The sequence below is a fragment of the Cricetulus griseus genome, chromosome 4 (assembly GCF_003668045.3).
Source record: "Cricetulus griseus strain 17A/GY chromosome 4, alternate assembly CriGri-PICRH-1.0, whole genome shotgun sequence".
Classification (NCBI taxonomy): domain Eukaryota; kingdom Metazoa; phylum Chordata; class Mammalia; order Rodentia; family Cricetidae; genus Cricetulus; species Cricetulus griseus.
Window position 1 is genome coordinate 132,084,627 of NC_048597.1, and position 22,762 is coordinate 132,107,388.

Sequence of the window (22,762 nt, forward strand, 5' to 3'; positions counted from 1 at the left end):
CTCATACAGACAAACTGTTTTACAAAGTAGATCTGGGAACTCTAGAAGCCTGAATCATTTTTTTTTTCATGGATTTATTAAGTTGCAAAGGTCTTTGTCAGGCTGGAGCCATGGACTTCCCCCCCTTAAGATAGGGTTGATCAGTTTAAAAAGAAATGGGGGAAGCTGATGGAATCAGAATATTGTACAGAGAGGTTCAGGTCTGACCTCTAATAGCAGTTAGCAAGGGGTTGCTAGGGAGATGGAAAGTAATCTGTAAGCCTTTATCTCAAGCTCTCCTTCCTTAGAAAGAAAGCCAGAAGCTACAAGTCTGTGTTCTTCTTTCCTTCACTGCCTGTCCGGTAGCTGTGTAACTCCTAGACCCTCAGGGAGATCAGGATAATAAACATTTCTGTGTCTCTCATGTGTCTAGGAGTGTGTGCATGCCTTTGGAGTCTTTGTTGATATAAAATACACAACTCTTATCTCAAAGTGGTAAGAGATAGTTTATTCTGAAGCCAATAACAAGTGACCATAGGCTAAAAATACAGATTTAGGTTTGTTCCAATTCAGTGTTCCAATGAAGCATCAGTTTTATGAACCTTTTCTAGTAACAAAACTAAGAAAGCCATGAATGAAGACAGATTTTGAATACATTGGCAACATCACAGACTCTGGTCACAGCAAATGCAGGAAATCTCAGTTGCTATAGGACTCAAATGCTATTTGATAGCATTCTTAATCTTTTGGTTGGTAGAAAATTAGGGATTTGTTCATACATTCCAAAATATTTTTAAATAATAATTTTATTAGTTCTTTGAGAATTTCATACAATGTATTTTGATAATATTCATATTCATTTGATCATATTAATATCCCACCCATTCCCAGTTCCTCCCATATCTGCCTCTCCATCTTCTCATCACTACTCATCAACTTTTGAGCCCCTCCTCCAAAATAAAAAAGTCCATTCCAGAATGAGAACTGATACAAGGATGAGTAATAACACATCTTCCCCAGGACTGCTTAATTATACATGCCTCTTCCACCTTGCCCCAAAACATGTTTTGTTAAACCTAAAGTCCCAGAAGCTGGGCATTAGTCTCTAGATTCTGTTACCTGGACCCTTTTGTCTATGTGACCACACTGAATAAATCTCCTCTTTTTGTCTTTCTTTGTAACTCTTTTCTTTAACTGACATATTGGAATGAGTGCCTAAAACTAGCTTGTTGGAGATGCTGGTGTGATTACAACCATTCCCCTTTTTAACCATAGAAAATTACCATTTCAATCTCTTTGTAGAGGCCATTTTCTTTTTTCAGGGCTATTAGTATAACTCAGGGCTTGGGAATATTAAATACTTTACCACAGAGATACATCCCCAGCTCTCTTTTTACTTTTATTTTTTATTTTTCTTTTTTGTAAGCGTGCGCGTGCGCGTGTGTGTCTGTGTGTATTGTGGCATGCATACAAGTGTGTATATATGTTTACATGTGTGTGACTGTTGTGACTGTCTTCCACAATCAAAGTCTTTATATATGTACTGAGTGGTTTTGTGTGTCAAGTTGCCAGAGCAAGAGTCATCAGATGAAGGAGCCTCAGCTGAGGAAATGTCTGCATGAGATCCAGCTGTAAAGCATTTTCTCATTTAGTGATCAATGTGGGAGGGCCCAGCCCATGGTGGTTGGTTCTGTCCCTGGGCTGCTGGTCCTGGGCTCTAAGACAAGGTAGGTTGACTAAGCCAGAGAAAGTAATCCAGTAACCAGTTCCCCTCCATGGCCTCTGCATCAACTCCCGCTTCCAGAATACTCCGATATTTTGAGTTCCTGTCCTGAGTTCCTTCAGTGGTGAACAGCAATGCTGAAGTGTAAGCCAAATAAACCCTTTCCTCCCCATCTTGTTCTTTTGTCATTGTATTTTTCTCAAAGCAATAGAAACCCAAATTAAGGCAATATATCAAATCACAGTCTCTCATTAAACCCAAATTTCATGGATTCAACTAATTTACTCAGCCAGCTTCCTCTGGGAATCTCCTGTCTCAGTCTCTTGAGTACTGACGAGTATTACAATTGGGCTGTCATGTTAACATGGCATTTATGTGGATGTTGGGATCTGAACCTCAAGCTTATACAGCAAGCCCTCTACCCTTGGAGCTATCTCCCCAGCCCTACCTTTTGTTTTGTAACAGGGTCTCCCTATGTGAATCAGGCGCATCTTGAACTCAATATCCTACTGCCTTTTCTTCAGGAGTATTAGGATTTTCAGTGGATTTAGTGTCTCAGCCTGTGAGGATAAGCCTAGAGCTATGCATATCTGTCAAAGTGTGATTCTACCTGATCTAACAATGCTTTGGCTCTACCTCCTGCAAGTTGGTGTGACAAGTTGAAACCCTCTGTCTTGGAGAAACATCTCCCTTATGACTGTCCCAGTCTTTAGGCTTTCTCTTCTCCCAATATGGTATTTCTTAGGGGAAATTCCTATTTGTTTGCGTCCATTTTTCAATAGTCCAGTAGCCAAACTGAAGCACACAAATGTCTTTTAAGAATAGCCTTGTGCCTTTGAGGCATGTTACAGAATGTCCTAGTTACTTTTAATGGTTATCTTGCAGAGTCTAGAGTCAGTTAGGTAGGGAGTTAAAATTGAGGGATAGCCCAGATCAGATTGACTTATAGGCTTCTTTTATGGGATAATCTTGATTGTTAATTGGTGTAGGAGGGCCTAGCTCACAGTAGGCAGTGCCATTCTCCAGGAAGCCCGTATGGGGCTTAATAAGAAAGCTTGCTAAGCATAAGCCCAACTTCTCCATTTTTTTTTTTTTTTCTGCTTGAGTACCTGTCCCGATTTTCCTCAAGGATGGTCTGTGAGCCAGATCTACCCTCTCCTTCCCTGAACTGCTTTTGGTCAGAACGTTTTTATTATAGCAGCAGAATGAAACTAGAACACAGGGTTACAGACCCACACCATGAGGCCCAGCTGAAGATCAGCTTTATGAACTCACACATACTACTGAGAATTATCTTTCTATGTCTGCTTGACACATGGTTTTTATGACTATGCCTGACTCACTGAAAGTGACTGGAGGAACTCTGCAGGAGTGGTAGAGAATCTAGCTCTCTAGTGGGATTTGCCAAGTTTGAAAGCACCAATTTTGTTCTAAAGCTTAGACCAACAACTCTCATTGCGATGCTTCCCACCTGGCAATTACCACAGATCACATCTCTACTCTTCTTACCATTACACAGCTGATTGTGACCGAAGAATCACTGTTGCCTTCCCTGCTAATTCATTGTTCTTCATTTGTGGTCCCCACCCCCACCCTGAAAGCTTTGGACTTCTACAGGTAGATTGAATGCCATCCCTCAGAATGACCAAATGGCAATAGACATAGCTTATGTAAGATCTCCTGACCTCATTTCTCCATCTTCTTTATGGTCTCATTTTTGGCTCTTCCCCTTAGGACCCTGTCATTAAAGGATGACTTAACTTGTTCCACACATACACACCATAAAAACAGAAAATCAGAAAAATATTAGGTACTCAAAGACCAATAAATCCCAAATAAAGCAATATGAAACAAGAAGTACACAAAAATACCATTGAGTCCATTTTGTTTTGGTCAACTATCATATCCTGCCTAAAAGGAAGAAAAAAGACCTATAGTTCTTACAAAAATCAAGAGAAAAGCCTGGCATGCATGTCCTTTCAGTCTTTTGGCAATAGAGGTCATCCCATTTCTGCACTTTCAGTAGGAAGTCAGAGGTGCTTTTGTGACTCCCGGTGTTGAAAAAAAAAAAAAAAATACCTGCGCAATTAAGCAATGAAGCTATGTTCAGAGATTCTGGAAATTTGGGTTCCAAGAATTTGCAAGGCTTCAGACTTCTAAACAATGTGATTGTGCTGCCACCGTGTGTATTTATTTGGAACTGCAACAATCTCCAGTCAATCTTTATGGAAGCTTACAAACCAACGTTCAAGTGCTCACAGGCATGGGATTTGGGGCAAAATGTTATAAACATGTATTGGGATCCAGAGGGCAACCATTGAGCACTCCAGGCTTTCAAGTCAGAGAACACTGAATTGGTCCAGGGACACACGTATAGTGGTGCAAATACAGTTTATTAAGAAAGAGAAATGTATTTGTTTTAAAAGTTTCTATATATGAGAGAAAAGATGCAATAGCTTCTGTGTCTTGAATTTTGCTATGAATGACCAGGTTTCATGTATCTGCATTTCTGAGTCAGAGTCTATCTTGTGCATATGCTTTTTACTAATATATCTATCTGCTCATGGTCACTTAGACTGATACCACATTTTGGTTACTCCAGATGGTGCTGTCACAATGTGGTCATACAGGTATCTGTTTACCTGTTCCTTCAGGTATATACCCAGGCATATTATAGCTGGATATTATGGCAGTCATCATAGTTGCAGTTTCGTTGAGGAATCTCCATATTATTTCCCAAGTGGTTGTGCTAGTGTAATTCCCCCCAACAATGGCACCCTTTTCCATGACTCCCATGACAACGTTGGTTATGTTGGTTATATTTTGTTTTCATGATGATAGCCATTCTGAATCTACATAGATTCGATTTGTGTTTCTTTGGTGTCTAAAGATGCTGAAGACTTTTCATATACTTATTTTTCCTACATTCTCTTCCTCTTCTTATTCATTTGTGAAAAAGGACATCATGGCCCTTCTCAATAGACCCTAGCCAGTGGCACATCATGAGCCCCACAAACCCACTGAAGCCCCAGAGACCTGGCAGCAGCCTCTTCACACTCCCAACCATCCCTCACCGTATCAGTGACCACCAGCAATGTGGTCCTGCCTGCACCTAAAGGAGCAACCACTGGAGGCACAGCACTGCCTGCATCTGGAAGAGATATCAGGGGAGCCACAGCTCCCAAATTCACTTGGAAGAAGAGCTACCACCTATCAGAGAATCCACCTACACCAGTTAGAGGAAGGGGGACTCCCTGAAGCATAGGCCTCAACCACACCAATTGGAGGAAGAGATGGATAGGTGTCAGTGTAAGAATACATTCAACAACATACAGTACCTACAGAAATAAGTGGTTTTACAACAGAAAAACCTGAACATTCCAATTCAGATGAAGCAGAAGAAAATGGCCTTAAAATAACTTTATGATAATGTTAAATTTTAATACTTATGCTAGGATAAGGTTACTGATAACCTTTCAATTCAACCTCACTGCATAATGTTCTGTATATTTAATCTGACAGAATAATGAACTTTTATTGATAATCGATTTCATATAACTATCATTGTGTTGGTAGAGTTTGAAATTTTACAGAATGTAATATAGATTGATTTGAACCTAATGTTTGTAACCATTTTCTCAACTATCAATAAATGCAATATAACATAAAAAATAACTTTATGAAGACGATAGAGACCCTTAAAGAAGTGGAGGAAAAACAAATAAAAATTTTGATCCCTTTCCGCCAACCGACCCAGGAACTAGGTGAGTGAGTCTCTGCCCTTACCCAACTCCCGCCCAAAACATCATTCACCCCGACCACCCCGTCAAGATCCAGCCATTCCTCTCTTGGGTAAATACCTAAATAGTGCATATTCATACAAGGACATATGTTCAAACATGTTCATAGCAGCATTGTTGTAATAGCCAGAACCTTGAAGCAACCTAGATGCCCCTCAACTGAAGAATGGATTGAGGAAATGTGGTACATTTATACAATGGAGTACTACTCAGCAGACAGAAAAAAGCAATGGAATCTTGAAATTCACAGGCAAATGGATGGAACTAGAAGAAACCATCCTGAGTGAGGTAACCCAGTCACAAAAAGACAAACATGGTATGTACTCACTCATATATGAATTTTAGACATAGAGCAAAGGATTACCAGCCTATAATCCTCTTCACCAAAGAAACTAGGAAACATGAAGGACTCTAAGGGATAAATGGTCCCCAGGAATGGAAGTGGCATGAACTCCTGAACTAATTGGGAGCATGAGGGTAGGGGGGAAGGAGCTGCTACAATAAGAGCAAGAGAAGAGGAGTAGAGGAGAGGAAATGGAGGGGCAGAAATATTGAGTTGCAGGAAGAATAGAGGAGAGAGAGCAGGATGAGAGATACCATATCAGAGGGAGCCACTATAGATCCGAGAAGAGATCTGGAACCAGGGAGATCTCCAGAGACCTACAAGGATGTCACGATCTGACAATCCAGGCAATGGTGGAGAGGATAACCTAAAAGCCCTTCCCCCAAAATGAGATTGATGACTACTCTTTATGCCATCCTAGAGCCCTCATCCAGTGGCTGATGGAAGCAGAGACAGACATCCACAGATATACACTGAGCTGAAATCAGGAATTTAGTTGAAGAGAGGGAAGAATGAAGAGCGAAGGGGTCTGTACCAGGTTGGAGAAACCCACAGGAACAATTGGCCTGAACAAGGGGGAGCACATCGACCCAGATGCTGTCGGGGAGGCCAGTACAAGCCTGATCCATACCCCTGAACATGGATGTCATTAAGGAGGCCTCTGCACTCCAGGGAGCCTCTGGTGGTGGATTAGTATTTTTTCCCTGGTGCAAGAAGGGACTTTGAGAGTCCATCACACGTGAAGGGTTACATTCTGGCCCTGGACACATGGGGAAGGGCCCAGGTCCAGCACAGGAAGATTTGGTGGACTTTGCAGACCCCCTGTTGAGGGCCCTACCCTGCCTGGGGAGTGGTGGGTAGATGGGATAGGGGGTAGACTGGGGGTGGGAGAGGAGGGATGGGGGTGAGGGGAGGGAGAGGGAGAAGGGACTTACATGTGAAACAAGCTTGTTCCCTAACTAGAACTAATAAATAAATAAATAAATAAAACAAAAAACAAAAAAAATTGATGAAATCACTGAATCCCCTGAAAAAGCAAAGAAAGTCAAAAAAAAAAAAAAAAACTATCAAATAAGTGAAGGAAATGATTCAAGACTTGAAAACTGAAATAGAGGTGATAAAAGGAAACACAAACCAAGGGGATTCTGGAAATGGCAGATGCTAGCATAATCAACAGAATATAAGAGATGAAAGAGAGAATATGAGGTGTTGAAAATACAATAGAGGAAATAGACTTATTGGTCAAAGAAAATGGTAAATACAAACTACCTTAACACAAAATATACAGGAAATCTGGGACACCATGAGAAGACTGAAACTAAGAATAATAGAGATGGAAGAAGTCCAGCTTAAAGGCTTAGAAAATATATTCAACAAAATCATACAACAAAACTTTCCCAACCTTAACAAGGACATGTCTATCAAAGTACAAGAAGTTTACAGAACACCAAACAGACCTGGCCAAAAAAAAAGTTCCCTTGCCATATAACAATCAAAACACAAAATATACAGAATAAATAAAATTATTAAGAGCTGCAAAAGAAGTCAAAGTAACATATAAAGGCAGACCTATCCAAATTATACCCAACTTCTCAATTGAAACTCTGAAAGCCATAAGGTCCTGCATAGATGTTATGCAGACATTAAGAAACCCCAGATTCCAACTCACACTAACATACCAAGCAAAGCTTTCAATCACTATAGATGGAGAAAACAAGATAATCTATGAAAAATAATTTTAACAATACCTGTCCACAAATATAGCCCTACAGAAATTATTAGAAAACTATTACCCAAGGTAATTTGCTATACCTGCAAAAACAGAGGCAATAGAAAAATCCCAAACCAGCAAAACCTAAAGAAAGGAAACACATACAAAATACCAGCAACAACAGCAAAACTAAAAATAACAAGAACTAACGATCACTGGTCAATAGTATCTCTTAGTACCAATGGTTTCAATTAACCTATAAAAAGACACAGGCTAACAGAATGGATACAAAGACAGAATCTGTTAGGACGTACACCTGGCTGACCCTGCAACCTAACAATGGGTGGGCACTGTGTTATGCCATCACCACGTCACCTGCTACGCATTACAGCCTGTGTGAGAACTCAGAGCATGTGTGAAACCTCAATGTGCATGCATGGTCTTTCTTTTAAAAGGTTCAGCCCCACCCCCTCCCTCTGCCTCTCCTTGGGTTGGCTGACAATCCAACACCATCTCCCCTGCTTTCTTGTCAATAAAGCTCCACATGGGTTGTTCATTCATAGTTTCCAATTTCTAATAACTAACAAAATACACTTCAAACTAAAATTAATCAAAAGAGATAAAGAAGGACATTTCATTTCCTCACAGAAAAAAAATACATCAAGATGAAGTCTCAATTTTGAGCATCTATGCCCCAAATACAAGGGCACACACATTTCTAAAAGAAACATTACTAAAGCTTAAATGACACATCAAACACCACACACTGACAGTGGGAGACATTAACATCCAACTCTCACCACTGGACAGGACTGCCAGACAGAAACTTAACAGAGAAATAAAGGAACTAAGAGATGTTATAACTCAAATAGGCATAACAGACATCTATAAAACATTCCATCCAAACACAAAAGAATACGCCTTCTTATTCTTAGCACCACATGGAACCTTTGCTAAAAATGACCATATACTGAATAATAAAGCAATCCTCAACAGATACAAAAAATTGTAACAGCCCCTTGTATCTTATCAGATTATCATGGCTTAAAGGTAGAATTCAATAGCAATAATAATTGCAGAAATACTGCAAATGCATAGAAATTGAACTATGCTAAACTAACCACTGGGTCAAGAAAGAAATAAAGAAATTAAAGATTCCCTAGAATTCAATGAAAACAAAGGCACAACATACTCAAACTTATGGGACACTATGAAAGCATTGCTAAGAGGAAACTTCATAGATAAGTGCCTACATAAAAGACCAGGAGACATCTCACACTGGCAACTTAACAGCACACCTGAAAGCTCTAGAACAAAAAGAAGCAAATTCACCCAGGAGAAGTAGATGCCAGCAAATAATCAAATTGAGGGCTGAAATCAATAAAATAGAAACAAAGAGAACAATACAAAGAATTATCGAGACAAAGAGTTGGTTCTTTGAGAAAATCAACAAGAGTGACAAACCTTTATTAAAACTAATCAAAAGGCAGAGAGGGAACAGCCAAATTAACAAAATCAGAAATAAAAGGGGAGAGATAACAACAGACACAGAGAAAATCCAGATAATCATCAAATCATACTCAAAAATCTATACTCCACAAAATTGGAAAATTTAAAGGTAATGAACAATTTTCTGGATAGGAACCACATAACAAAATTAAATCAAGACCAGATAAACAATTTTTAGTAAACCTGTAGCCCCTAAAGAAATAGAAGTAGTCATCAAATGTCTCCCAACCAAAAAAAGCTCAGGGCCAGACAGTTTCAGTGCAGAATTCTACCAGAGTTTTAAATAAGAGCTAAGTCCAATATCCCTCAAATTGTCCCATACAATAGAAACAGAAGGAACATTGCCAAACTCTTTTTATGAGGCTATAGTTACTCAGGTACCCAAACCACACAAAGAGGCAACTGAAAAAGATAATTGCAGACCATTCTCTCTCATGAGTATTGATGCAAAAATACTTAGTAAAATATTGGCAAATTAAATCCAAGAATGTATCAGAAAAATCATCCACCATGTTCAAGTAGGCTTCATCCCAGGGATGGTTCAAGATATGAAAATCTGTTGATGTAGTCCATCACATAAACAAACTAAAAGCTTCCGATCACTATAAATGGAGAAATGAGATATACCATGACAAATCCAGATTTAAACAATATGTAACCAGTAATCCAACCCTACAGAAAGTACTGGAAGGAAAACTCCAACCTAAGGAAATTAACTACACTCACATAAACATAGCAATAGATAGTCCCACTATACAAAAACACAAAATAAACATACCTAAACATAGTAAAGGCAATCTAAAACAAGCCAACAACCAACAGCCAACATCAACCTAAATGGAGAGAAACTCAAAGTGATTCCTCTAAAATCAGGAAGAAGCCAAGGCTGTTCTCTCTCTCTCCATATTTATTTTATAAAAGTTCTAGCTAGAGAAATAAGACAACAAAAGGAGATCAAGGGGATACAAATTGGAAAGGAAGAAGTCAAACTTCCACTTTTTGCTGATGATATGATAGTATACATAAGTGACCCCAAAACTTCTACCAGGGAACTCTTACAACTAACTGATAAATGCTTTCAGTATAGTGTCAGGATACAAGATAACTCATAAGATCAGTAGCTCTCCTATATACAGATGATAAATGGGTTGAGAAAGAAATGAGAGAAACATTACCTTTCACAACAGCCACAAACAACATAAAATAAAGTTGCATCTTCCTGGTTATATTACTCATAATACTTTGAAGTTGCTGCATCGGTCTGGAGGTGAGAAGCAGACCTATCACAATTGCCTTCCAAAGCTGTGTAAACTCCTGTTTTTCACAAAGGTTGAACACAGCTGCCAGATATTATTTTACAAGCAAATCACGAAGTGTTAACTGGAATAGCTGCTAAGAGCTATTTTTGATGGAGACTGGCAAAACTGGTAGAGAAGGAGGTAGTAGTTACTTCTTATGAGATAATTTTAATAGTTTGAAATCTTTCACACAAACTTACTAGAAAAGGAGATAATACCATTTGACAGAGATGAAAACAGTAAGATCTGATCACTGGGCCTCAGACCACCCCACATTCTATCTTCAGACACCAATCTTCAAAGGATGTGCTGTAAACCAATCCTCACATGTTTATGTTGGTGAAGTTGAAGATTAAGGTACTCATGACACCTCCACTACAAATGCCTTCTAAATCATAATTTAATTTATGTTTTATCCCCCAAAGAAAGTCCTTTGCCCAAGGTCAGGCATCTAGACAAAAGCCTGCATTGTCTCAGAAGAAATTTCCTGCTTGCAAAAAAGTCATTATTATCTCTGGCAAGAGGAACTTCTGGCCCTTCATTAACATATGACTCTGGTGCCTAGCCTCTAGGATTCCCCAGTCCCTGCCCACAAGCCCTACCCCTGCTCACAAGCCCTGTTTCTCTGGTTCTCATTTAACCCTGAAATATTTTTCCCTGTATGATTTTCTCCTTGCTTTCCCTGGAGACAGCTGAGAAACAGCATGGCAGTCTGGAATAAACTTTTTCCTTTTTCACCAGTGAGCAGCTATTTTGGTTTCTTGACTGTGTTCATTTTCATTCAACTTACATCACGAAATTCAAAATTTCCTACCCATGCATTTATAGTCATCATACATATGCACATATAACAACAACATTGCAAATTATTTTTAAAACATGGTTGTGCATTACTTGAAGTTGAATCACTGTTGTCAATTATATTTAGACAAACTTCTTTCAAATAGTAAAAAAAATTGCATAAATTAGCATCTAAAATCAGAGTAAAGCTTTATCTATGAAAGTTGCCACTCTGAACATAAAACCTTTTACATATTTTTTCCTCAAAAAATTGTTTCAAACAGTGATTAACTTACTATTGGGCAAATGCCAAAATGCTGCATTTTAAATTTAAGTTGTTAAAAATATTCAAATGTGGAAGGATATAAGATGAACTCAAAAAAATCAAATCTGTAGCCCTACTATATACCAATGACATTTTGGTGGAGAAAGAAATCAGAGAAACATCACCCTTTACAATTGCCACAAACAACATAAAATACCTTGTGATAACACTAACCAAAAAACGTGAAAGACCTGTACCATAAGAATTTTGAATCTCTAAAGAAAGAAATTAAAGAAGATACCAGAAAATGGAAAGATCTCCCATGCTCTTGGACAAGTAGGATCAACATAGTAAAAATGGAAATCTTGGCAAAAGCTATCTACAGATTCAATGCAATCCCCATCAAAATCCCAACACAATTCTTCACAGATCTTGAAAGAACAATTCTCAACTTTATATGGAGAAACAAAAGACCCAGGAAAGCCAAAACCACCCTGTACAGTAGAGGAACTTCTGGAGGCATCACCATCCCTGACTTCAAGCTCTATTTCAGAGCTATAGCCCTGAAAACAGCTTGGTATTGGCACAAAAATAGACAGGTAGACCAATGGAATAGAGTTGAAAACCCTGATATTAGCCCACACACCTATGAACACCCTATTTTTGACAAGCAATCCAAATTTATATGATGGAAGAAAGAGAACATGTTCAACAAATAGTTCTGGCATAACTGGTTGCAGACATGTAGAAGACTGCAGCTAGACCCAAGCCTATCACCTTGCACAAAACTTAAGCCAAAATGGATCAAAGACCTCAACACAAATCCAGCTACACTGAACATATTAGAAGACAAAGTGGGAAATACCCTTGAATTAATTCCTACAGGAGACCGCTTCCTGAACATTACACCAGTAGCAAGACACTGAGACCAACAATTAATAAATGGGACCTCCTGAAACTGAGAAGATTCTGTAAGGCAATGGGCACAGTCAGCAAGACAAAATGGCAGCCCACAGACTGGGGAAAGATATTCACCAATCCCACATCTGATAGACGGCTGATCTCCAAAATATACAAAGAACACAAGAAGCTAGTCTCCCAAACACCAAACAATCCAATTAGAAAGTGGGGTACAGAAGTAAATAGACAATTCTCAATAGAGGTATCTAAAATGGTTGAAAGACACATAAAAAAGTGTTCAACATCCTTAGCCATCAGGGAAATGCAAATCACAACAACTCTGAGATACCATCATACTCCTGTCAGAATGGCCAAAATCAAAAACACCAATGACAGTTCATGCTGGAGAGGATGTGGAGAAAGGGGAACACTTCTCCAATGCTGGTGGGAGTGACAACTTGTACAGCCACTGTGGAAATCAGTATGGCAACTCCTCAAGAAATTGGGAATCAGTCTACCAGAAGACCCAGCAATTCCACTCTTAGGCATATACCCCAAAGAAGCACATTAATACAACAAGGACATCTGTTCAATGATGTTCATAGCAGCACTATTTGTAGAACTGAAAGCAGCCTAGATGCCCCTCAACCGAAGAATGGATAGAGAAAATGTGGTACATTTACACAATGGAGTACTACTCAGTGGAAAAAAACAATGGAATCTTGAAATTTGCAGGAAAATGGATGGAACTAGAAGAAAATATTCTGAGCAAGGTAACCCAATCACAAAAAGACAAACATGGTATGTACTTACTCATATGCAGATTTTAGACATAGACTAAAGGATTACCAGCCTACAATCCACACTGCCAAAGAAACTAATATACAAGGAGGACCCTAAGACACACATGGTCCCCTGGAGATGGGGAAAGGGTCAAGATCTGCTGAGCAAAGTGGGAGCACGGGAAGAGAGGGGAGGGAGCTAGGAGAATGAGAAGGGGAGATGAGGAGGTATGCAGAGGACATGAGGGTGCAGAATGTTTGAGTCAGGGGATGAATAGATGATAACAAGAATGGAGATATCATAATAGAGGGAGACATTTTTGGTTTACAGAGAAATCAGGCACTATGGAAATGTCTGGATATCTACAAAGATGACGACAGCTAACAATCTAATCAACAGAGGAGAGGTTACCTTAAATGCCCTCTCCTGATAATGATGTTGATCACTAACTTATTCGCCATCCTATAGCCTTCACCCAGCCGCTGGTGGAAGTAGAAGCAAACACCCACAACTAATCACCAACTGAACTGAAACCCAGATTCAGAGAAGGACGAGTGAAGAACAAAGGGGTCCATACCAGGCTAGTGAAACCCACAGAAACAGCTGAGCTGAACACTGGGGAACTCTTTCTCCCCAGACTGATAGCTGGAATACCAGCATGGGACTGATCCAGACCCCAGGAACATGGGTTTCTGTGAGGAAACCTCAGAAATCTATGGGACCTCCTGTAGAAGTTCAATACTTAACCCTAGCATAGGTGTGGACTTTGGGAGCCCATTCCATATAGAGGAATACTCCCTGAGCCAAGACACACGGGGGTGGGCCTAGGCCCTATCCCAAAGGCTACAATAGACACTGATGATACCCTATGGAAGGCCTCATCATCCAGGGGGAGCAGAAAGGATATGTGATAGATAGGGTTTTAGTTAGGGTGGTGGTGGTAGGGGAGGACGAGTGGGAGAAGGGGACTGGGATTGTCATGTAAATCAATCCTGTTTCTGATTCAAATAAAAAAAAGTTGAAAAAATATTCAAAAGTTTAGCGTTAAAAACTAGGCCGAAATAAAACCTGTGTACAGTTGAAGGTTATATGAAGCAGGTATAAAATCTTGTTCACTAGAACAAAGAAACAGCTTGTAAAAGAATGTTACAGCCCCCCAAATGCAGCAGAAACACCCTCAGTCATGTGTTCCCATCCACTGCGTGTTTGTATGTGTGTATGGTATATGCACACCCACTGTGTTTATTTGTAGTTGGTGTATGTGCTCAGCAACTTTTTTAGCCTCACCATTCCCAGCCTTTTTTGCTTCTGTCTCTATAGCGCAATGTAGTAAACTAAGAGCAACAGTGTAAGACCTGGCACTTGGTAAAGTGCAATCATCCTCCCTGCAAATGACGGTGAAGTGGGTGTGGAACACATTCCACAGTACTGGAGCACTGAAATCAGACAGATCTCACAGTGTCTAGGAAAAACTCATATTTTAAGAAAATCATGCCATTGTATATGAAATTTATTTTTATGTCCCAAAGGCATACTGACAAGACCAGTGATAAAAAAGTTATGACTACAAAATATACATTGTTCTATAAAATAACAGCTTATAGGTTGACAGAAAAATATTCTAGTTTTTATAGCTAACTATATTTCACCTATTTGTCATGTGTTGTGAGAGCCAAAGTTACATTTCAAGTTTTAATTACTATGCCTAAAAGACCCATGAAACAAAAATGCCTGTGTTCTGCAAGCCCCTTGCACAAGGGCAGATAGATCCTGAAATGCTCCAGGCAATTGTTTATAGGAGATAATACGTCATGTGTTTTTCCTGCCCCTAAATAAGTTTCTTTGACCCATCTGTACCAGATATGCTTCAACACATGTGGATGGGAGGTTCACAGGCAGGAAATAAATACATAAGGATGTACACTTGCCCCTGATTGGTTGTAGGCTGGAGGTACACCAATCAGCATGTATGCTTGCCCCTAATTGCACCTGATAGGAAATGCAATGAGTTATAGATTTTCCTTTTTAAAAATTTGCAAAACTTGCTTCAGGGCTATCTTCTGGAAACCTAGTGATGTACCAGGCCCTAGCCCATCTACCTGGCCAGTATTTAATTAAATACTTGCTTCTAACTTGGCTTTTAATTGTGGTAGTGGTCTTATTGTTAACTGGTGGGATTAATAGTGTCACTAGTTTTGCAATCCAGACAAACCTGGCCCCACCTCATGGGGACCTGGAAAAGTGTGCAAACTTTGTGCATGGCAAGCAGTACCCTGGTTCCGTATGCAGGTGTGAAGGTCCCTTTAAGAGGCAAACTCCACCCATTTCTTCTCTCTCTCTTTCTGAAGAAGCAGCTCTCTCTCTCTCTCTCTCTCTCTCTCTCTCTCTCTCTCTCTCTCTCTCTCTCTCCCTCTGTCTCTGTCTCTCCCTCTCTCTCCCTTCTTTCACTTTCCTTTCCCACTACCTTCCCTTCCCCTAATAAGCTTTCGAAGTAGCCTCTGTCTGCCTTGTGTGTTTGACCCCCAGATGCCATCATGATAAGTAGGCCTCTAAGTGTGAGACTGGTAAAAATGGTGCTTTTAGGATTCAGTCAAACCAAACCAAGAAAATTCACTAATATTTAAGGCAGTAATTTTAATAAATATGTGATTAGTTTATTTCCTGTTTATATTTGGTTTATCCAAAACATTTCATCCTTACTCTAAGCCTTCTGGCCTATAGTAGGGTAGGAAGCTTCAGTTGGGTTTCAGGGAGTTGGCCTTTGCTGAGGTTCTGTATGCTGGCTTGGCTTCTGCCAGAGGTATGAGCAAGGATCAATTATTAGATTTTAACTATCAATATTGAATCACCTGGAAAGTGTCTTAATTGAGAAATTGTGTAGATCAAGGTATCCTCTGGGCATGCCATGGGGATATTGTCTTGATTGTTAATTCATATAGAATAAAAAATCAGTTCATTGTGAGGAGCACCATTCCCTTGAAAGTATCTGGGTATTTATTCTCTCTCTGCTCTTGACTGTAGTAGGTATGATGCTTTAAGTTCTGCCTTGACTTCTCTACAATGAAATAATGTAACCTGGAACTGTACAGCCAAATAAAGTTTCTTTTCTAACAGGCTTACTTTTGTGGAAGACAGTAAGGGGAAAGGGGGAACAAACCACTCTGTATAACTGAACTTGGGGCCAACATCCTCTGGACCTATGTGTACTTACAATACATCTGCTTCCTGGCTTTCAACCTTGGGTTCCTCTACTCTTGGTCACTTTTTCACAGCACTGTAATGATAAATATTGCCAACTTGATAGAATTTTAGAATCACCTAAGAAACTTGTTTCCAGGAAGACCTGTAAGAGATTATCTGTACTAGATTAACTGAGGTGGGAAAACCTGAAGAAAAAGGAAGAAAGTGTGCTAAGTACAAGCAATTACTGCTTTCAGCTTCCTTCCTGTGGATGCAAAGTGACCATCTTCCTCAAGCTTCGGATGAATAGGCATGGACTATACACATGTTATCCAAAATAAATCTTTTTTCCCCTTAAGTTGATTTTGTCTGTGCATTTATCAAAGCAACAGGAGAAGTAACCAACACACATTCCAGAAGCATACATGGAAACTGACATGCCTCAGCTTCTGCTTTGAAGACTTCTGACTCATCTGGCTGGCATTGCAGTTATAGGGTTAGAGACCTCATCATTCACTGTGCCATTCACAGGTCTTCCTGGAAGCAAGTTTCTTAGGTGATTCCAAAATTCTGTCAAGTTGGCAATATTTATCATTACAGTGCTGTGAAAAAGTGACCAAGAGTAGAGGAACCCAAGGTTGAAAGCCAGCAAGCAGATGTATTGTATGTCATCTCAATTTAATTTCCTTATTGTTTGAACCTTCTGCAAGTTTTCCTTTATACATTTCATTCATTTTGTGCACAGGCTCCATGACACTGGTCCCTTGGCATCAAGTTCTAAATAAAAAAGCGGAAAAAAAAGGCCTGTTAACTTCCTAGTAAAAGGTCAATATATTAGGTTAATTTTATTGTTGTTGCTGGTTTTGCTTTGTTTTGCTTTTGTGAGACAGGTTCTTCTGTAAGCCAGGTTGGACTTGAACTTACTATGTAGTAGAGAAGGATGGCCCTGAACTTCTGTTCTTCTGCTTTTGCTTCCTGAGTCCTAGGAGCATAAGTGTGTGTCGCCATGTGTAGCTTTAAATTGGTTTTCAAAGTTTTACTTGCTTATTATTGTGTTTGTGTATGTGTGTAGGGAGGTATACACATGCCATAATGTACATTAGAGGACCACTTTAGGTATAAATTCTCTTTCTACCTTGTTGAGCAGGGTGTCTCTGATTTCTGCTATGCTTTGTCGGTAACTGATATTTCATGTGCTTCTGCTGTGTCGGCATCCATCTCGCTCAAGTAGTGTAGGGATTATAACTATGTGATCTTGTACCTGGATCTTATTTATTTATTTATGTCTTTATTGTTTTCTCCAGTCAGGGTTTCTCTGTGTAACAATTCCAATTGTCCTGGAACTTGCTTTGTAGACCTCAAAGAGATCTGCCTTCATCTGCCTCCCTCTGCCTCCTGAGCATGGGGATTAAAGGCATGTGCCACAATCTTCCAGCATACCTGGATTTAAAACAATGAATTTTGGGGATAAAACTAATGTTCCCAAGCTTCTTCTGAAAGGGGTTTTACCCACTGAGACATATTGAAAACTCATTTTCATTTCAAATAAAGAATTTATTTTCACTTAAAAAGATGTGTGTGTGTGTGTGTGTGTGTGTGTGTGTGTGTGTGTGTCTGCATTAACCTTTATCCACTGAAAAGTAATCTTCTCTGACTAAGGTTGACAGAAATGCAAACCTGTGAACATAAAGATAAATACTGAGTGTAGATTAGAACTTAAAAAAGAGAACCAAATGTTGAAAATGATGTTACAGTCAAAGATATGCTACGTAGATGATGGTGATGATGGTGGTGCCATAAGATCATAATGTAGCTGACATTTTCTATAACCAAGTGACACCATTGCTGGAGTAACTTCAGAATGATTGTATCACTCACAATTAAACAAACCTAAATCCTTCTAGTTATTTCAAAGTACAGCAACACAGTATGTGAGATTTTTCTTGGGGAGCACAATATACACATATCTATTCCTCCTAGATAGGGAACTTACAGATCAAAGTAATGATTGCACCAAAAAACAGGCCCAGTAAGACAATGAGTTTTTCTTGGGGTTACTTTCAGGAGCAGAGATGACACAGATCAACTGTATCGCCAAAGCCCACTCCAGGCTGAGTGACCTAGAGCTCTCTGCATGACCTCTAGGCACCTAGACTGGTTAGAGAATCCCCTCTTTGTAGCTAAGATGATTATTCTCCACTCCCAGCAGATGTTTGTTCTTTCCATATCTTTGGGAAGGGGTTCCCATAAATTTTGTAAGTTTCAGCTTTTCCTGCCATGTAAAGTTTATTTAGTGCCTAAGTTTCATGAGCCCCAGACTCCTTCCTTGTGGGAAGGTTTCAATTCAGAGTGAAGCAATACATGTGGGACAATTATCAGCAACCATGCTAATTAAGCCAATTAAGAGTATAAGATTCCTTTAACAATGGCCTGATCAAGAGTAGGCTAACGCCTCCAAAAATCTCTCTTGGTGCTAGAGCTTGGGGGTAGTCAATTATATCAATACTGGGGGCATTTACATCTGTGAGGAGTTTGGAGTAGCCTTGTGACATCTGTCTGTTTTGCAGAGGTTAGCGATGTTTTCTAGATACCACATGACAATTATTTTTGATTTATTACTTATCTATTTTAATTTAGTGGTCTAGCACAAACATTAATTATTTTGATTAATATATCTGGAACATGGTAAGGCTCAGGGACTGCCTCAAAAACATTGCCAAGGTGGATGTGACTACTGGGGGATGAAAGGCTAAGTACACTCTAGACATACATAAAATAGAGTTAGGACAAGATGGAATTACCTTAGTCAATTCAAGAGGAAGTTGTTACATTGCACTCAATACAGAATCTTGGCCATCTTAATAAAGGTTCATGTTGTTAATTCCTGTATATTGTACTTTTATTGCTGTTTTACATTTCTCTATTAATGTGTGTATGTGTATGATGATAATCATGGTAGTGTGTGTGTGTGTGTGTGTGTGTGTATGAATATATGTGTTTGAGTATGGGGACATGTATGCACAATGAGCTTGTGAAGGTCAGAGTATCACTTTGAATGTTGACCCTCATATCATACCTTTTTTGAGACAGTGTCCCTTGTTAAACTGCTGCATATGCCAGGCTGGCCTGTCAGTGAGCTTGTGGAGATTCTGCTCTCTCTACCTCCCATCTCACTGTAGGTATTACAGATGTATGTAACTTCATTCAGCTTCATGTGGTTTCCAAATACTAGTCCTCATGTTTGTGCATCAAGAGCTTTATTCACCAAGCCACCTGCCTTAGTCCTTATTTATATGTTAAGGTGCACTTCTTTTTACTGTGGTATAAAAAATGTTTATAATGGAGCAATGCATTTTGTTATGCCTGCAGTAACCTCATATCTACTCATCTCTTTCTGGGTCTTAGAGTGATGGAGATCCAGCCCAAGGCACGGTGCATACTAATCAAGCATGCTACTCATTGAACTACACCGCCAGCAGGACTCTTAATTACATCAAGGTTCAGTGTTGACAAATTGGCAACACAGAAACTTGCCTTCTAAATACCTATGCTTATACCCATAGACAAAAGCTGGTCTCACCTTTGGTCAGAGAAGAATCTTCCTAAAAAGAACAGCAGTGAATAAAGATAGTCATGGGGTTATTACTGTAAGCTGTCTTTGGTAGTTTGAATTTAATTGGCCTCCATAAGCTCATAGGGAGTGACAGTATTTGGAGGTGTGGCTTTGTTGGAGAAAATTTACCACTGTGGAGGTGGGCTTTGAAATCTCCTATGCTCAAGCTATGCCCATTAATACAGTTCGATTCCTGTAGCCTGCATTCAAGATGTAGAATTTTTAGCTCCTTCTCCAGCACCATGTCTGCCATGACATTGCCATGTTCTGCCATGATGATATGGACTAAACATTGAAACTATAAGCCACCCCATTTAAATGTTTTCCTTTATAAGAGTTGCAGTGGTCATATTTTCTCTTTACATAAATAGAAACCCTAACTAAGACACTTTTCAAGATGTAAAAAATCAGCAATGTTTTTGTTTTGCCAGCAAACAAGATGTTCATATAGGCTCAGTGAACACTGCAGAAGAGAAGGGGAGGGAAGTATGTATGATTTGGAGGATAAGGAGTAGGTATATGAACAACTATTCTCTGGACCAGATATAACTACTACAATTAACTCATACTGAGTGTAGTTACATGCACTGGATGTACATACAAGACCAGCCTTTTCAACAAAAGTCACTGAAGGGAGAGGGACTATTGAGGCCCTATATTTTGTCTCAGAACTATTGGCTATTGATACACGCTGGGTGGGGGGCACAATTGTTTTCAGTTGTGTATCCCATGCTGAACTCACCAGGCTCCAACAGATAGCTTTGATCCCATAGTCAGACTGCTGGCCCTGGGTTACTAAGTAAAATGACTATACATGCATGTATAAGCAAGAATGTATAAGAGAGACCTGTGTATAGGAGCAGGGGTTTACAGGAATGATAGGAAGGAGAGAGATCAGAATTGCTGATCTATATTGTGGAAATGTATGATACTATCTAAAAATAGATTTAATTAGTAAAATATTGAGTTGAAATATTGACTTACACTGTGTAGGTAAATACCACTTATAATATTTCTACAATGCTAAAATCTTGATAATACATTTCTCAGAAGATATTATTGTTAAGTAATGCATGGTTGCATCTGTTGTTTATTGAAGCAGGGAAAATCCAATCTGTAGTGATAGTCTTAATTTTCTGTTAGAACAATGTGAAACATAATTAGAATTATTTACTGGTCCCTATATGTGGTCAATTTTCTAGTTATCTTTTCTGTTGCTGTAAGAAAACACTGTGACCAACAACACTTTATTAGAGAAAGAGGTTTAATTTAGTTTAAAGGTTACAGTCAATTTTTGAAGGACATCAAAGAAGAAATTCAGCAGAAACTTGAAGCAACAGCCATGGGGGAATCATTTTTGGCTTGTTTGGTGTTCGTCTGGCTTCATCATACGCACAGGATCACAGGCCTGTGCATGGTACTGCTCATCATGGACTGGGCCTTTAAACATCAATTAGCAATTAATTAAGCCCTCACAACACACCCACAAGCCAAATGAACAAAGGTAATTCTCCAGTTGAGATTACCTCTTCCCAGGAGATTCTAGCCTATGACAAATTGTCAACGATGAACAATTAGAACAGGACAATAGTTAAAAAGCCACCAGAAATTGCTAGTTGGGATTTTGTAACTCAGAATTAAAAGTAGTTATTCTTTCTTCACATGCAATTCCAACTTTACGTTCTGCTGTCTAGAAGTCCCCAAGGTTCTGATGATCAGGAGGATGCACTGATCTTTCGGTTAATGAACTTCCTCAGGGCTCCCTTCAAGTCTCTGTTCCTCAGGCTATAGATAAAGGGGTTCAGCATGGGAGTGACTGCTGTGTACATTACTGCAGATGCCTTCTCCTTCACAGCTGTTCGGACAGAAGAAGGACACAGATAGACCCCAATGGTGGTCCCATAGAAAAGGACTACTACAGAGAGGTGGGAGCTACAGGTAGAAAAGGCTTTCTTTCTGCCACCCGCAGAGGGGACCTTCATGATGGCTATGATGATTCGAGCATAGGAGGCAAGGATGCAGACAAAAGGTGTGGCTATTACCATTCCTGCCACAATAAGCACGAAGATCTTGTTTACTGTTGTGTCTGTGCACGAAAGCCGGAGAAGTGGGGTAAGATCACAGAAGTAGTGAGGGAGCTCATTGTTTCCACAGAATACCAGACGAGCCATGAGGAGGATGTGGGTGAGAGAGATAAAACAGGAATACACCCAAGGGCCACCAACCAGCAGCCCACAGAGCCGTGGGTTCATGATAGTAGCATAATGTAATGGGTGACAAATGGCCACAAACCGGTCATAAGCCATCACAGCTATTAAGACACTGTCCATGATGCCAAAAAAATGGAAAAAGTACATCTGGGTCAAACAGCAAGGATAAGAGATAGACTTGTTCCTGGTTTGAATGTTCACCAGCATCTTAGGAATAGTGTTGGTAGCTAGACAGAAATCAACTAAGGAGAGATTGGCCAGGAAGAAATACATAGGAGTGTGGAGATGAGAGTCAGAGCTGATGGCCAGGATAATCAACAAGTTCCCCACGGCTGTGACCACATACATGCAGAGGAACAGAGAAAAGAGGACAGGCTCATGTTCTGGCTTTTCTGAAAGTCCCAGGAGGATAAATTCAGATGCACTGGTTTTGTTTTGTGGTTCCATGTGTTTAACTCTTTTGGGAGCATTAAAATAAGAAGTTAAGGAATAGTATGAAAATAGGTTAGAAGATAAGTCAAGTTAACTTTCCAGTTCTTGTCTGAGTTAATTACAGTGTCTTGGACTTTTGCTTAGTTAGTATGCATTTTACCTCACTCTTCGAAGCTTAAATTTAGAATCCTCTGATCACTCCCATTTCACAAAAACGTTGAGAAAATGGATAGTTC

At 39.6% G+C, this 22,762-nt stretch overlaps 1 protein-coding gene across 1 annotated transcript; it reads right to left on the bottom strand.

Annotated features, from left to right (window-relative positions):
• Nucleotides 1–21,599: 21,599 nt before the first annotated feature.
• On the bottom strand, nucleotides 21,600–22,541 carry LOC100770574 (olfactory receptor 24). Its single transcript, XM_027411635.1, has one exon. The coding sequence runs from the start codon at nucleotides 22,539–22,541 to the stop codon at nucleotides 21,600–21,602; it is 942 nt and encodes a 313-aa protein (XP_027267436.1).
• Nucleotides 22,542–22,762: the final 221 nt, after the last annotated feature.